Here is an 18,499-nt window from a genome sequence, read left to right as displayed (position 1 = left end):
TAATCATAATCTGAAGTGGCCATAAAAGAAAATTTAATTAAAAGTTGTCATTTTTTCAAAACTTATTTATCCAGAATCCTCTTTACTAGATCTGCCTCCTCTGTATACATGTGGACACCTACGGCGATTTTGATTCTATCAATCATTAAAAAATGCATTCTTCGTTCACTCAAAACTTATTTATCAGAACAGTTCATGAAATATCATAAAATGATATTGAATTTTCCAAATTACATATTACGTCAAAAATGAACATTCCGTGAGATTTTTCGGAATAAACTTACACGAAAAAAACCACACAAATACAATCAAAATTGGCCAAAGATCCTACTTATCTCAGCAGAGGCAAACTTTAAGAAATTTTTGAGGAAACACAAATCGAAAATTTAAGCTCTTCCTTTTTCACTTCAACAGTCTACCTCTTCCCTCAGCCATTCAAAACATGGGGTTAAATGAGATTTTCGTTTTCCACAAAAATATGAAGTATACTATACTTACTCGTACTCGTATATTGAGGAATTTGACATTCATTTTCTATTTTCTTTTGGACATGAAGTTAGTATTTTTGCAACGAGTGTTACTCTTATTACATTAGTGCAATGGCATAGGTTTTTTCAAGAAGACGAGTAGGGCAAAACATGATTATCACGTCCTATGAGGCTTGAAAAGTCGAAATTCAAGTTGGTAATTCAATGAAAACTTCATGTTTTCAAGGTTATTTTTAAAAAAATAAAGATGACATTTTTCCTCGCGCAAAATTTTTTTAAAAAATTGCATTTAAAAAGCGAAAAAACGCTTATGTTTGCATATTTCAAGTCACATTTTATGCCCTACCTATGTGCATTTTTTCCAAAATTTTTTACAAGGAAGGTATCTCCACCGACAAACAAATTTTTCACTGAACAAAGGGGAATAAAAAGAGGACCCTAAAAAGTGACTGCCAGCGCAAAATTCAGAAATTAAAATCTACTTCTCGAGTTTTGGCGAATTTTTGGAATTCCAAATTTGAGTCATTATTTTCCACGAAAAAAAAATCAAAATGAAGTCAAATTTACTCAACACAATGAAATTGGGTCAATACTCTATTTTTGACATCCGGAGTCGATTGGTGATAGTTTCAAACCGTTCTGGATCCTCCAGTCTTCAAAAAAATGCCATAATTAAGTAGAATAAGATCAAAATGAAATTCAGTTCCTATAAACTCGAATTTACGACTGAGAACGTTAAAAATAGGATACCAAATTTCTATTTTTTTTCGTTTACCCATCGGTAAGCGATGAATTTGTCATTTTATTCAAAAAAATGCTGGAGAATATTTTGGAACTGAAACAGCATAAAGGAAGTTTGAAAATATGTGCCTAAATCAATCGAAAGGGCCACAAAAATGGCAAATCTGAGTTTATAGAAGCTGAATTTCATTTTGAGCCAATTTATGACATTTTTTCTGAAACTGGAGAATCTGAAAATCTGCTGGAGGCTGGAGAATGGCTCCAAACTTACCAATTGACTTGAAAGGTCAAAAATAGAGTATTAACAAAATTTAAGCTCTTCACAATGATTTGATCAAATTCAAATTTTTTTCAAAAAAATAATGGGTTAAATTTAAAATTTCAAAAATTTTCCAAAAATCGAGAAATAAATTTTAGCGTTTTAAATTCACGCTAGTGCAGCACTTTTGGGTCCTCTTTTGATTTCCTTTTGTCTGATCCAAAAATTCTAATTGAAAACCTCCTTAGGTCCTGCTACACGTTGCAAAGTTGATTTTAAAAAATTCAAAGTTTGGGAAAAATGCGATTTTTTGATTTAAAACATGAAAAAAGTTTTGATAGGTGAAGTAGACCCATTTGACCCCTATTTTTACGTATTTGTTGAAAAAGTTTAAAAGCCCTTTTCACTCTATGAAATGAACTCCTCACAAAAAAATCAAAATTTGAAAAAATTCAATTTTCAATTTCAAACATCAAAAAAAGTTTGAATTTATTCAGTTGTCTTATTTTGACCTCTTTCTGGCGTATTTCATGAAAAAGTTGATAAAAATTACACTCGCAACAAAAAAATAAAAATTCGTTAATTTTTATTTTTTTGAATCTTTTCGAATTTTGATTTTTTTTTGTGAGGAGTTCATTTCATCGAGTGAAAGGGGTTTTTCAACTTTTTCAACAGATACGTAAAAATAGGGGTAAAATGGGTGAACTTCACCTATCAAAACTTTTTTTCGTGTTTTAAATAAAAAAATCGCATTTTTTCGCAAACTTTAAATTTTTTTAAATCAACTTTGCAACATGGTACCATCCCAATTTTTTAATATGTTGTTCAGCATGAAAAGTTGTCCATAATATATTTTTTTCAGCATTTTTGAGAGTCGGAACGCTATAAAAACTACGTTTCGAAGCTTTTTGAGCTAATTTTTTGTACGAAAAAAAGTGGCAACACTGATTTTAATGATATCACCAAAAAGCCTTTCAAAGCCCCTAACTATGGGAAAATGTTTCATTTTGGTAGGTATCGCGGTAATCGAGTAATCCACTGCTGAAATGGATGATATTTTAGGTTCACTGAAATGGCTGCCTTTAAAAATGGGCTAGAGGGCTACGATTTGCGCCATTGGTCATTCCTTTCAAAGATCTTTCCACCGGAAATATTTGAAAAAAATCGCCGAACCTCCCTACCACTTCTTGGTCCAATTGACGTGAAATGACCCAAAATCGAAAAAAACGTTCACGTTTGCATGTTCTAAGTCACATTTTTATCCCCTATCTATGTACATTTTTTTCAAAATTTCTTAGAAGGGAGGTATCTCCATCGACACAAAAAATTTTGGACTGAACAAAGGGGAATATAAAGAGGGAATTTCAGAAGCTAAAATCTATTTTTCGAGTTTTGGCGAATTTTGAAATTTCATATTTGTATCATTATTTTCCATGAAAAAAAAAAAAAATTTGGTCAAATTTACTCAACACACTGCAATTGGGTCAATGCTCCATTTTTGACCTCCGCAGTCGATTCATGATAGTTTCAAGCCGTACTGAATCCTCCAGTTTTCAAAAAAAATACCATCAGTAGAATAAGATCAAAATGAAATTCAGTTCCTATAAACTCGAATTTACGACTCGGAACCTTAAAAGTAGGTTAAAACCCAAATTTCAACGTTTTTCGTTTACCCATCCGTAATAAGGGGAAAATTCTTAATTTTATTCAAAAAAACACTGAAGGAAAATTTTTGACTTGAAACAGCATAAACGAGGTTTGAGAACATGTGCCTAAATCAATCAAAATGGTCACAAAAATGGCAAATCTGAGTTTATAGAAGCTGAATTTTATTTTGAGCCAATTTATGGCATTTTTTCTGAAACTGGAGAATCTGAAAATCTGCTGGAGGCTCCAAAATGACTTCAAACTTACCAATTTACTTGAAAGGTCAAAAATAGGGTATTAATCAAATTTAAGCCCTTCACAATGATTTGATAAAATTCGATTTTTTTTCAAAAAAACAATGGGTTAAATTTGAAATTTCAAAAATTTTCCAAAAATCGAGAAATAAATTTTAGCATTTTAAATTCGCGCTAGTGCAGCACTTTTGGGTCCTCTTTTGATTTCATTTTGTCTGATCCAAAAATTCTAATTGAAAACCTCCTTAGGTCCTGTTTGAATGAAAATTAAAACATTGATATCACTCCAGCATCAAAATAGACTAGAATGGAATAAGACCGATTCTTCTTCACATTTAAATCTCACATCCGTATCATTTCCACCTCATCACTAATCAATCCGAAACATCGCTCATCCAATGTCCAGCTCATCATCATCAGCGGCGACGGCAGCACGACAAATGACTTGGGTCAATATAAGGGCCGTACACTGTATACGTGAACAGTATTCGGTGCAATGTCAAGATCATAACCTAGTAATCTCGCACAATGAAAGCCCCCACAGCGTAACTCTCTCGTCTCTCTTTCTCCGCGTATATTTATACTGCACACTTTCGTCGCAGCGTGATATTTTCGTTACGTTCGAACCCCCTTGTCTGCTTTCTCCTATAGAACCCCCACAAAACGGGTGGTTTTCTCTTTTATCCAGCCACTAACGCCGGTCTGGATTCATCGTTGAAATATTTTCCATCATTTTTTTTCATCTTTTCGCGCGCCTTTCGTTCGGCAATCCGTGACTTTTTACGACGATAAATTGAAGATGCTCGAAAACTAATTTAATAAATTGTCGAGTTTTTTTTCCCCTTTGCATTTCCAAAGACGAGGACAAAAATTGAGCGAAAATTATATACCGAAAGAGATGGAATGGAAAATTTTTTCCACCAGTTTAAACAGTTGGAACAATTTTTGTGTTTCATTTTATTCCTCTTTTTTTTTGCTGCGAAAAATATAACTTTACGCGATAAATTTGATAAGACGGATAATTTTTTTTTTTTGTAATGTCGACTTGACAATCGAGCTTTTTGACAGTATCTTTTTTATATTCTTTACCCGAAAATGGAAAATTCAATGTGTTTATTTTCTTGTCTAGTATTCAAAATGCCAAAGTAAAATTTTCATTTCATTTTCATCGTAAAAAAGCTTGCTGGAAAATTATTTATGTACGTATTTAAATTCAATGGGGAAGAAAGCTTCACCAGTCGAGTCGCAAGTAAAATAAAAAATGAACTGTATTTTTAGTGAAACGAAGATTTTGAAATTACGTATTACCAATGATGAATTTTCAAGACTGATACTAGATAATTATCTACATAAATACCTAACATGCAAAGCATTGAAACAAGACATGAAAATCTTACCTTCTTATCAGTTAATTTCTCGCATCTTCTCATTTTACAAATCTGATGACTTTTATCGTTCCGGCAAGGAGCACAATCTCCACAATTATCCTTCCTCTGGCATCCGATACATTCACCACACCGTTTACGTTTCTTTTTGGTTTGTTTTTCACCGGTACCATTTTCGCAATCTTCATTTTCACCGTGTGGGCCACCGACCGGCACATTCATAGAACCCATATTCTGATGCTGCATCAGCGGTGATTTGAAACTAGCTGTACTAGAGATAGCAGCCACTTGGCCGGAGCTTTCGACGCTAGAACTACCGACGCCGTCGCTTTCGATCGAGCTGTCCATAGACGAAGCTCGAATTTTTCTACGTTCTTTTTTACGCGAATCTTGTAACCCTCTAGGGGAGGCTGAGTTTTCTTCTACCTTGATTGGTTCGTGATCCATGGTATTGGAATTTTGATAAATATGAGGTTGCTGGTGAAGCTGCGTATTAACGATGGCAACCGGTTCAGTCTTAACGATGGTAAGCAGCGTGGCCTGTTGAGGCGGCTGCGGATGGGTTACAAAGTTGCCCTGTATGATACCGGGCGGATTGCCGGAGGTTAATCCGAGGGCCGGATGGTACTGAGCATTATTCAAGGTAGTTGGTGACTGGAATAGGTGAATATGCCGTTCATCCAGGAACTGCTGCTGTATGGTGGGAATCTCTCGAGCTTGAACGGGAGCAGGGACTAGAGGATAGCCACGAGGATTCACCGTAACCGTAGACAACGTATGAAAACTAGGAAGACCGGAATTATTCGTAGTAGGCGACGGAGGCGCCGGCGTCAGCGTAGTTAGCGATATAGTTTCGCCATTTTGATCCGGGAATGTGTTAAATTGCGACTGGAACGACGGCAATTTACTGGCCGGCGATCCGGGATAGTCGTATTTTGTAAAACCGTCTTGCGATATGCTTTCCATTGGTTTGCTTTCCCACGGTCTATACTGAGGTTGAGGTATTAGCATAGACACACCGTCACTTCGATCCAACAATCTACCCGATAATCCTTCCTCGTAATAACCCCAACCGTGAAAGTCCAATAATCTACCGGTATAAGTTTCGGTTCCGAAACCTTCCGGTCCTAATCTAGATCCGAGGCCTTCGGCTAACTCCGTAGCTGTAAACGAACTGAACGGCGGAAGACCCGAGGAAGACGTTGATTTCGAATTGGGGTCTGCTCCAGAAACATCTGGAACTGTCGACGACGGAGTAGGGGGTTGTGAAGGATGGAAGCCCCCGGTACTGGCGAATGGGGGCCCCAGGGCTTCACCTCCTCCCTCGCTCATTGCTCTGTCATGACGCCATCAAGGTGCCCGCATTTTGATGCACAGCATCCAACACTACATTCGAACAAATCGATACCGATCGCGAACGCTCTTCTAACACGTATCCGTTTAACGCCAAATTACTATAATTTATCACCATTCACTGAAACATACAAAAAAAAAATCGATAAATTAGATATGTTGCAACATTGCAGCGTCGTTTTTAAATTACCGCGTCTCTACGATATAGAGGGTGAGTAAAAAAAAAACGAAAGGAAAAAAAGGCCGGGTATTGCTAATTCTATAGAGTATAAAAAGTAGCCTACTACAAGTACAACGCAGTTTTTGGTCATTTTTTCGAAAAATAATTATTCATTATTTCTAAAGAGAAAACATTGGATAAAATGTCAAATAATTGTAAAGCACGCAAATCATACATACTGGTGTTTTTACATCAGTAATTAATTACCGTGATAAAAAAGGTATAACCTTTGATAAGCACATCGCAGTAAGATTAATTCTATATTTAAAACTTCAGCATCTCGAGTTCATTTCAAATTAGCTTCGAAGACTACGTGAAACTGATAATCTTAAGCGTTCATTTAAGAGACAGAAAGAATCAGGGATAGGTACGTATTTGAAAAGTGCAACCGTCATAAAGACATATTCTATGAAATCCATCAGCAATAAATGAAATATTTCAACTTCTCACATTCATATGCAAATATTAAAAAACCAACCAAAAACAATAAGTAAGGAGTCCAACTATATGAAAAAACAGGCTAAAGTAGGATTTTTGACAGGACTTTATTTTAATGGGGAGGGAAGTAATGTTTCCATTTTCAAACAAAACTAAGAAAAAAAACAAATTTTGAAATAGGAAGGGAAATGGAAAATCAAAATTTTATTGAAAAAACATAATATGTAAATGTAGAACAACAGGACTTCGGTCGTAATTTTTGCAAAAAAAAAAAAACAGGATTAGGTATTTTGGAAATTTTGGCAATAAATAAGGTCTTTTTTGACAATAAAGAAGACTTTTATTGGCGATTTTGAAAAAACATGACTTTTTAGACAAGCAAGGCAATAATCAATACTTTTTAGGTGTTTTGGCATACTTAAGCAAAAATGGCAGACTTTTAGAAAATTTTGGTCAAGAATTGGATTTTTTGACGATTTTGACAAAACATATCTCTTTTGGCAAAATTTGGACTTTTAGACAATTTTGGTCATATAAAGAATTTCTGCCAATTTATGGCAAAAATTGAAGCTTTTCAGCAATTTTTGCAAAAAACAGAACTTTTATTTGACAATTTTAGAAAAAATAAGATTTGGACTTTTTAGACAAGCAAGGCAATAATCAACACTTTTTGTATGTTTTGGGAAAAGCAGCAGGAAATTCTCAGCAATTTTGGACTTTTTGACAATTTGGCCAAAAAAATGGATCTTTTTAATGATTTTGGCAACAAAAACCAGGACTTTTTCTGATTTTTGGGTCAAAATTTCTCCATATAACCTAGTATTTAAGAATTGGGGTGCAGGGGTAGAGGTCAATTCCATTTTTTTCGTCCTGTAGAGGGGGAGAGGGTCCAAACTATTGAATGTTGATTTTCCAATAAAAATGGATAAAATCCAAGGACAGAATGTAAAATAAATGAAAATTTCAACTTTTTCGATTTTCCTCATTTTTTGAGGGTGCTAAAATTCCACCTTTTAAATTTTTGACAAAGAACAAATTTGTGACATTTTTTTTCAGAGAACATAAATTTTTGGCAATTTTAACAACAACTAGGACTTAAAGATAATTTTGGCAAAAAGTTTTTTGTTAACGTTTTGGGAAAGAAAGAGGAATTTTTCTAGAAATTTTGGACTTCTTGACAATAGCAAATTTGACAAAAATGAGGGACTTCAAACAATGTTGACAAAAAAAGGCATTCTGAAAATTTTGGCAAGAATTAGGACTTTTTGGAACTATTTGAACAAGAAACTGGGCTTTTACTTGTCTGGCTATTTTGGAAAATACATATAGGACTTTTTAGACAACTAAATAAGCAAAAACTCAGTCATACCAGATGGGGTGCAGATAGATGGGCATTATTACATATTTTTTCAAGCCATCCTACAACCATTATCAAATATGGATCAATCATCTATAATTCAGCTACCAAATCAGAACCATGTAGACAAATTAAATTCCATCAGAAATCCTACTCTTTGTCTCTGTATTGGTGCTTTCCACACAAGTCCCATATCAAAACTTATATCAGAAATAGGCACCACTACTTTACAAGAAAGAAGAAACTGCCTTGCTCTAAAATATTACATTTTCATTCAAGCCTTGAAAAGCGGTACTCCACCTACAAACCTTTTGGAAACCATACTAGGAAATTGCTGGCCTCTGATAATATTGATCCTGCCAACTTGAATGCTATTAAAGAAAGAATTCAGTCATATAAAAACATTATACCGCCAAATCATATCACCTCATCCCGTTTAAGCAGGCGTTAAGAAGTAATTTTAGCCAGGATACAAATAGACCACCACGCCACACTTCACTTACCCACAGCTCACTGTTTACAGAAAAATCTCTAAAAAAATGTCCATGTTGAAGTGTAAACATAATGATTCAACACATATTGGACTCATATACCTTAAGTATTCTATACAAATCAAATGTTGAAAATATACTGGGAATAGGCTTCAAATATGAAGACTTGAAAGAAGATGATGAAGACCTATGCAAAAAATTATTCACTTTCTTGAAAGTTTCCATTATTTAATGATACAGTAAAAGCTCGTTTAACGCTCTTCAAGGGACCGTAGAAAAAGAGCGTTACCATAGCGCATTATAAGCGAAATTTTTTGTGTGAATGGGGCCATCTAGGGACCAAAAGAAATCAGTGTTATAACATTTGAAACTTTTTTTTCTTTAATCTATAAATTAAAATTATGACCGGATTCTTTTGACTCTGAGATCTCAGGAACGGCTGAACCGATTTTGATAAGCAAAAATCAATACTTCATGGGTGTTTTGGAAAAAAAGCACCATTTTTTTCTATCAAAATTGAACTTATTGACATCTTGACCAGAAAAATGGAACTTTTAGAAAATGTTGACAAAAACAAGAATTTTTTCAGCAATGCTAAAAAACAGAACATATTACCTCCTTCAATTATTAGTGTTGAAAAAAATCTTTTCACACAACTGAATGAAAATTAATATATTTTTTTTTTTCAATGTTTTCAAAGAGGAAAGAATCAAAGAATGGGAAGAAAAAAATAGAATTTAGACTGTTTTAGCAGGGTGTTGTGAAATCACTATATCACCCTTCCTGCGGCAGTTCTGCAGTTGGCCTCTCGCTTGCTTCTGCTACTTTCCAAAAACAAAGTAGTGGGACCATATTTTAAAAAATTTTTTTTTTTTTTTTGAGTAAATGAAATTGAGAAGAAAAGAGGAAGTAGCCCAGAAAAAAATGTCAAAGAAATTGTAAGTATCATTGAGATTGGGAGGAATATTTTTTTTACAGAAATTACATATTCGAAATTGATACTTTTAGGAATAAGTAGGAGGGCATAGAGCGTATTTTTGAAACTTTTCATTTCCTTGGGGGTTCCCGATTTATTGGGACATTTCAAAACGATTTGAAACGCTTGAGGATCAATGTAGAATGCTGAATAACACCCAAAGCTGATTTACATTAAATGTCCCAAAAAATGGAGGGGGGGGGGGGCTTTGCAGCTCGAGGCAGAATTATTCATTAAACAGGTTCCAAAAATGATGTTTTAATCTAAAAAATTCAAATTTTCGAATTTTTGACAAAAATTAGTAAGAAATCTTCCTTTCCCCTCCCCACTCCTCTTCCATTCAGATTAGACCTCATGCAAAAAAAAGTACTTGTGAGCTCCACAAAACGTTGAGATTCGGATGCTATTCTGTCATTAAAAGTTGAAGGAGTGAATGGGGTTGATGTTTTGAGAACCTTATGCATTGATCGAATAGTTTGAATCTCACGAACTGAGTTCGGATTTCAGACACGTTGACACTTGACAGTAATCATTCTTCTTACCAAACACATTGATCGCTTTCAATCCTATTTGCCAAATTCAAGGTCAGGTAAATCTTACACATAGAACTGAATGTAACATTCAACTTTCGAATATCACCCAGTTCTTCACCAACAACCCAATACACCAATTTTGTATCCAACTACGAATATATTTTCTTGAAAACAAACCCTATCCAAAAACCAGAAGCTGAAAAACCACACCTTCAAAACCATTCAATAAATTATTACATCCAGATCGGTTTCAGTATTTTTTTAATTACTACGCTCTTCTACACATCAGTTGTTCATCCTGATCGTTGGTAAATTGTACAACTTTATAGTATAAAACGCCAGTCACGTGGTCCATGTACCATGTACCTCTACCTATAACGTATAAAGCAGCCGAGCCCGGTATCATAACACTTTAAAAACCAGAAGGCGGCGGCAGCTCTCATCGTGTAATAGCTGGCCAGTTATCCGTCCCCGGCTCGGCTACTGACCTTCACAAACAATACCGTTGATCCAGGTGTTACTAGTAACATAATTATTCGCCTAAGAAGAACATAGGTATCTAGACCTAAAAGAGCATAACCACAGAACAGACAACATCGAGATGTGTAACACAAGAGAGAAGACGAAGTGAGGACGTGAGGTGGAAAAAAACCTCCACGACCGCGAGCATAAAATTTATAACCGCGACCATCCTACACACGTGCTCGGTTTACGCCATAAAAAGTGAAATTTCGCCTTATAGCCATGCTGCTTCGGCTTGGCGTATACATAGTAAACATTGAGGAAAAAGCCCGCGTTTTTCATTCACTACGATGATGACATTATTTCCAAGTAATAACACGACGACGACGTAAAACATCGACCAAGTTCGCCGGTTCGCTTTGCGCGGACGCATTATTACATGCACTTCACGATACGACGACGCGAATTTACTACGAGTATTACTTTCCCTTAAAACTAGACGCGAGTTTCTTGAATGGGAAAACAAATCAATCGTACCGTTTTACTTTCAAAAACCATTTTCTCGCGTATATGATATTTTCCTCGATAATTTTTCCTCTCTCTCTGTCAACTCGCGGTGGTCGGCTTCTGCAACAATTACTCTTTGAAATCGCGGACACGATTGATCGCAAAATCACGATGATTTTTTTTTCAGACTCGATTCTTTTCATCCGAAATGGGCGTCCTATATATATTATGTCTAATTAATAACGTGTCACACGCGATAAAAATATATTTATGGTCTTACACATTGTAATCTATTTATGTGGAACGAATCACACGTTGTAATACGGTACGTTCGACGCTCGTAAATTCGAATAATGTTTATTTTTTCTCTTTCTTTAGCCGCTCTCGTCCGAGCCGACATCGATACACGAAAAAAAAAAATGGTCTTATCAATCACGTTTCTCACCATAATATAGCTAATTTACCAACCAACGATAATTTTCATAAGTATCGAAAAAAAAAAATATAAGCTTCCACCGAGATCGACCGACGTTGAAAAGAAAAACATCAGCCGGTATGCTTCTCGAATCAAACAACGAAATAAATTATAAACTTTATAATTTTCATCAAACTTTTTCGAGTTTGGTTGAAAAAAGAATCGATAATGCAAAATTAAAATTTACCTCGACTCGATTCTTTTCTCGTTGGCGTTTAAACGTACGAGAAGAAAAAAAGAAAAACTTTCTACGGTCGATGTAAGGTAAAGAAGGTTCGGTGTAAGTTCATTACGATCAGCAGATATTCGCCAATTTTCAATCCAATTGTTATTATTTTCGATGAAATTTTCACTTCGTTGAATACTTTAATTTTTTTTTTATCCTCGATTCGAGACGAAATGTCTAAATGGAATTTTTTTTTTATTCGAAGAGATAGCGAATTTTATAGTACGTAGATAGCCTACCTACGTATTTCGTTTTTGTTAATTGGATGCTGTAATCTTCCCTAATATATTTGGTCAATAACTCACAACATAGCTCTTCTTAATGACTGAAATGAAGCAAGGGATGTTGCGAACAAAACGTTGATTTGTTCTGGTCTGTTGATGAAATTTGAGGTGGTTTATTTTTTTAAGAGAGAGAGAAATGGTTCGATTTTGATAATTTATTATCTGACTAATTGCTGAGGATACTGTATGATCTGATTATTTACTCAATAAAAACAACTCCAGTTGATCTGCTGGACTCAAAATTGTTTAAGAAATTTTCAAGGAACACAACATATTTTTGAAAATCTGAAAGAGCAAAGAGAGTTCTGAGGAGCGAATGGGATCCCTGCTGAAATTTCGAAATTAATCAGTGAAAGTTAGTCCATATGGTCAAACCCCCCCCCCACCACCCATCGAATTTTCAGATCGTTACGTCACCTCTAGCCCCTTCAAAAGGGATGAAATTGACATTCTAGTTGAAAATTTCAATCTTCGATTTTTTTAACTTTCAGGAATGCTGGACACTTTATAGGGTCTTCTAGGGAAATTTTTGAAATTTTTTCGAACTTATGTTTTACAAGCCAAAGTTAATTTGGACAGATTTTGGAGCGTTTTTTCAAAAAACTTGGCGTAGGTCTCAGAACGGCTTGAAACCACCTTCAATTCACCAATTAACTCGGCATGTTGAAGTTGAGGTATAAAGTGAATAAATTTTTGCTTTGCAACTTCATTGAATGAAATTCCAACTTTCAAGAATCTGCTGGAGGCTCCAGCACTGCCCGAAATGTTTTGAACATAATTTATAATCGATTTGAAAAGGGCAAAAATAGAGTACCTACAAACAAACTTTCACCTTTCTAGGTCAAATTGATGATATTTTGACTTTTTCACATTTTTGGCCTTTCTATTTCCAAAAATTCTACCAAAAAATCAAAAAATTATTTTTAGCACCTAAAATGTTGACCATTGTGATGCATTTTTGCATGCTTTTTCGTTTAGCTTTGTTCATTTCAAAAATTTTCCTGCCAGTTTAGATAAGCAGGGTGTCCACTCATTTCTGGAAATGATTTTTCCTGACTTTTCCAGGTTTTCCAGACCAATTTCTCCAATTTTCCAGACTCTTCAAAAAAGAATAACACATGCGATCAGGTGGGAGGGGGGGGGGGGGGGGTGTCAAATATATTCGAACATCATGCGCCAAATATCGTTAATATAGGTCCACAGTTGTTGTGCTCTTTTTTTTCAAGCACGACTGTGTGCTCAATAGGATGGCCCTTATGATTTGAACTTGGTGGGGAATTTTTTTTGTTTCTTAGTGGGACTCCCTTCCCCTTAGTTTGGTGCCACTCCGTGAGAAAATAACACATTAAAAATTTGAGATCGATCGATGGTATCAAAATTTTTAGAAAGGGAGTGATTCTGTTTAAAAAAACATTTTTTATTAATTTATGTATTTCGCATCTTCCTGGTTTGAGTATTATTTTTATAATTTTTTGGTTCAATTATTCTATTTTCTTAAGTTGTGAAAGAGCATGTTAAATAGCCCAAGCGAAGCGAGGGCAAAAAATTTTGAAAATTTACAATTCGAAAAGTAGAACGACTTCATTAAGAAATAGATTTTTTCAATGTCAACATTTTTTGAATTTAATCAATAGTTTATTGAAATTCCAGAGCTCGTACTCATTTTTTTCTCCGAAAAAAAGTTACTTTACCTAGTAACCTAAAAAGCTCAAAAAAGTATCCAAAAAGTAACCAAAAAAGTGACAAAACATGGGCAATACATTTAATGCAGAAAAAAATCACCAAAAAAACCAGAACTTTTTGTTTTCAATCAAAATCTAAAAATGAAACTCGATAAAACCGTGTTTAATTTCAGAAAAAAGCAGGACACTTTAAAAATCACTGCTAAAACATTTTTTCCCCTGCAGTTTTTGGCAAAAAATTGAACCACAAAAATTTTGCAACTTTTTGATTGAAAAAAAAAACGATTTTTTTTGCAATTCTGGGCCAAAAAATGAGAATTTTCGCGATTTCTGCAGGCAATAATCACGAGACTTTCCACAATTTCAGCTAGAGACCGTTTTGTTAGCACTTTTTGGCGAAAAAACGTTGTATACATTAGAACTATTATTGGAAGAAAGTGAGGGTTTTCGGATGCAAAAAAAGAACAAAATTCTTGACAATTTACCAACGCTAAAAGCGAGACTTTTTGCTGTTTTCTACAGAAAACGAGACTTCAACAGCAATTTCAGCAACAGGGGGCTTTTTAGCCATTTTTAGCAAACAAAAAACGAGATTTTTTAATGATACTCATAACTCATAAGTTGACAAAATGCAAGACTTTAACAGTTTTTGCAAAAAGCAAGACTTCTGGGTTGAGTGAAAAATACTGAAAATTCCGAAATTTCTCAACTTTTCCAGACCGACCAAATTCCCTGACTTTTTCAGGTTTTCCAGGCTTGTGGACACCCTGATAAGTTATCTCATAAATTAGCCAGATTTTAAGGCGATTTTTTGAAAACTGGACTTTCTAAAAGTTGCCGGAGGCCCCAAAACAATCTCTAGTCGACTCAACATTTTTGTTCGTTAAACAATATGAGAGATGGTACAGAGAATTTTTCAAATTTTCAATTATTGTAAAATCGTTGTGGGAATTATACACTTACAAACTCGACTGGCAGAAACCGATTTTGGAGAAATGGTGTACCTAGAATCGTAGTCTCGTAGGTCACAAACTTAAAGTTGACTTGGGACGGTTTTTACGACATGCACTTTTTGAAAATCTGTCAATTTCAAAATACGGCTGGAGGCTCCAGAATAGCTTGAAACCATTCTTCCTCGTCGACTCATGAATCCTGAAGTTGAGGTCTAAACTTCTAAAGTAAAGTTTAGCTTTCCAACTTCATTAAGGAGAAATTTTGTGAAAATTTCAACTCTCATGAAACTGCTGGAGGCTCCAGAACTGCTCGATACTATTCTCAACAATTTTCAATCGATTTTAGGGGTTGAAAAAGTGCTGTACATAGCATTGAAAAAATTTGATTTTTCCCCTCATTTTTAAATTGGATTTTCAAAAATTGACCAAAAATCGAAAAATGCACTTCAACCACTGAAATTTTGGATAATGATGTATTTTCATTTTTGTACGCTGTTTCGATCAAGTTTTGCATGGTTCAAAAATATTTTAAAACCATAATAACTTGAAAACCCACGAAGACGTAGCCTATGATTCTCAAAATGAGGAGAAAAGGATCATTTGCCTAGAATATGTTCGAAATTAATCCAACCAAAATAGGCTAATTCGGACAAAAATTACAAATGGCGCTAATCTAAAAAAAATTCCCTTACAAAGTGATTCAAACTCATTCTCCGAACAAACTAACACGATAGGTAGGTAAAATACACAAAAGCCAGGATAATTCGCACACATCGCATCCTATAGGTATCCTACACTCTTCTCAGAACAACCCGAAAGAGCAAAAAAAAAACACTTCAACGACCCAGCATGATACCATTGATAAGAGAATTTCACTTTTCCAGCGTTAAACTCACCCCCGCAGCCTTCAATTCGTACATCGACATTAGTATAATTTTCAAATTCAAACTGATTACTGATTAGATCACTATTCAGCGACTCACCAGGCATCCGCCATTTTATAAGAATTTATATATAATTTAGTTACCTACGCAGCTCAGACGAACTTACAAGGGATGCGAAGGCGAATTATTGCGAAAAAGCGAAAACTTGGGCGCGAAAATCCAACAACGTCGAACTTTGATGGCAATATTCGAAGCGAATAAAGGTTAGGCTGGGTAAAATGTCAACATTTTTGACGTATTTCATGCGAAATATAGGAAGAAGGAAGAAACCCCAGAGAGTAAGTTTATAACATGCTTCGTTTTCACAACGTTCAACGTTGTTGTTGTTGTTGCGGCGGAAGAGCATCTTTTCAAGGTTACGTTGAAAGGATTCCAAAGCTAAAGCGCTGCTGCTGAGCGCGAAATCGAAACGAAATTTTCGATTTCGGCGTTTATTTCAATGTCACGTTTGTTTTGATTTGAATTATTACGCGCGATCTGGAATGGTTCGTTTGAATATTGAGTGAAATTGACGTTGTATGACGAAAATTAAATCGAATAGTAGTAGGTAGGTACCTATCATTTTCGTTCACGATTCTATAATCGAGAATACGAACGATCGAAGGGTAGTTTAGAACCGAACTGGACTACGAATTTTACAACTTCAAAAATTTTCAAAAACACATCCAGGAAGAATTATCATCTTTGAACCCAAATAAAGCATATCTACAGGGTGCCCAGAAATATCGTGAACCCCAAAGAAAGTTTTTCATTAAAAATATATGTAGGTTGGCAACGTGAAACAGATACATATGATTGGTGGAATGTTATCTCTCCAGTCCAACAACCAATCATGTGCTATCATTATTATCATTCACTGTGACCAACCGAAACATTTAGTAGAAAACTTTTTTAGGGGTTCACGATATTTCTGGGCACCCTGTATCTGTAATCTATCCATAGATAGGTAGAGGTACCTCGTTATTCGATGCAGATGATGCATGATTGATTTGATTAATGACAACACTTCACACGAAAACCGATGCATTTCTCATGCAGAATATTGCCAAAACCTGAGCAATATTTACCTATCTAGATTTTAAGCGAATAATTACCATACGATGAACGAGTACTCGACTCGACATTCGGATACAATTTCAAATACTGATAAGAGAGTCGGTCGACAAATTTTTATTGACTGTGACGTCACGCTCAATCTAAAATTCACATTAATGGAATTAACTTGAAACAGACGATGACGCGGTGATATTCGTGTTTCATCGATAAAATCAGAATATTATTTACTTTAAAAAACATTACCTTCTTTCACGAAGCGGCATGAGCTGAAAAAAATTTAATGCTCTGCTACCATGTGAAAAATCAGCATTTCAAAATATGACTAATCGAATTTCCCAATACTCACACAACACTACTAAATCTCATCGAACTTGAACTAAAATGAAACTAAAATTACACATGAAAACACTTCATCGGGACATTGACTGATAATCGACCAAAAAACCAACATTTGAAGACGAACTAGACGATAAAAGCAGACTTCAGGACGATAAAAGCAGACTTCAGTCTCGAAAATACACATGTGAAAAATGAGCCGAAACACAAAATGATACATCTTGCGACACCGCTGTCAAAATGTGCCAGTCAACAAAAAAAAATCTGACGGAAGAAAAAAACTAAACACGAGAATGTAAACAAACCAAGAAGTGCTGCATTCGGATTCGGAGACGACGTAGTAATACGAGTAAAAATACACGCCGGTGCATCGAAAAATGACTAGAAAATTAACGAAAAATAGTACACGAAATCATGGTAGAAACGCATGTGCAAAATGTAAACAATGCAATTAACGATACTACTCGATGCCAATTTCTAAATGAGCGTTAATTAAAAGCGAACACATCAATGATCGGTGTGATGCGAAAAACCGATAGGAATTAATTTACAGTATACTCACAGTTGATAACAGCTATCGAATATTTCTAATAGGTAATTAATTAATATTATAAAATGAAACACTAAAAAAAAAACACCAAAAAATAAGTGAAAAAAAAAGGTAAAATCCGAACGATCAGTTTGAAATCAACTGATAAAAGAAATCAAAAAAATAATACCGGGATTGCGTTCGAATTACTGATTAAACGTATAAATAGTATCAAATAGTAATAACGAATAATGAATATTTACCTCGAATTTTTAAAGTTTGGCAAAATGTGCGAACTGCGAAATTAAAACGCGGGTTATTTGACCGAAATCGCCTGCGCACAATGCGATTTTTTTTCAAAAAAAAATACACACCGAACGCCGCCGAACGAACGAACTACAACAAATCTATCTAAATCTACTAGTAGTACTCGTAACAACAACGCGAGTCGAACCAATGTGTATGAAGTTTTTTCGCTCGCATTTTTCCGTTAGTGACGGCGTGTTACGCCGGCTAGTTGGAGATACTCGCGCTAGAGGGCAGCTCGCGCTTATTGAACTCTCTTCAATGGCAAGATGGGGTGACCGGTGGGGGTGCGAAAATGGTGGCGAAGTGCGTGGCAAACACGCATGGAAATAACCAACTGGCGTACCAACCCCCTTCCTGGCGTATTTGGTAGACTGGAGAGGAAGGCCGGTCGACGATACGTAAAACGCACAACATCCCTTCGATCAAGGACAAGCCGAGAGAAGACGAAGCCGAAGGCTGGCTGCTTCCAAGTTCCTATATACGGTTCTTACTTCTCTTTCCACTCTTCCGATGGATTGCATACTCTCTGCCGTTCACTACGTGGAGGACATCTCTCCAGCGCTACTATTGATGCATACAATTTTCTTCACAAAA

The 18,499-nt window shown here is 35.3% G+C and overlaps 1 protein-coding gene across 2 annotated transcripts in view; it reads right to left on the bottom strand.

Annotated features, from left to right (window-relative positions):
- Nucleotides 1-18,053, bottom strand: part of LOC135835177 (methylcytosine dioxygenase TET-like) — a 214,054-nt gene extending 196,001 nt beyond the window's left edge. For both annotated transcript variants that reach the window (XM_065349322.1, XM_065349323.1), the window contains exons 1-2: nt 17,860-18,053; nt 4,787-6,248 (exon numbers count right to left, since the gene is read on the bottom strand). In XM_065349322.1, the coding sequence (XP_065205394.1) occupies nt 4,787-6,106 (1,320 nt within the window). In that variant the 5' untranslated portion in view covers nt 6,107-6,248; nt 17,860-18,053. The remainder of the gene's footprint in view (nt 1-4,786; nt 6,249-17,859) is intronic.
- Nucleotides 18,054-18,499: the final 446 nt, after the last annotated feature.

This window comes from Planococcus citri, chromosome 2 (assembly GCF_950023065.1).
Source record: "Planococcus citri chromosome 2, ihPlaCitr1.1, whole genome shotgun sequence".
NCBI classification, from domain to species: Eukaryota; Metazoa; Arthropoda; class Insecta; order Hemiptera; family Pseudococcidae; genus Planococcus; species Planococcus citri.
The sequence above is the reverse complement of the archived record's forward strand: the minus strand, read 5'-3'. Positions and strand labels throughout refer to the sequence as shown.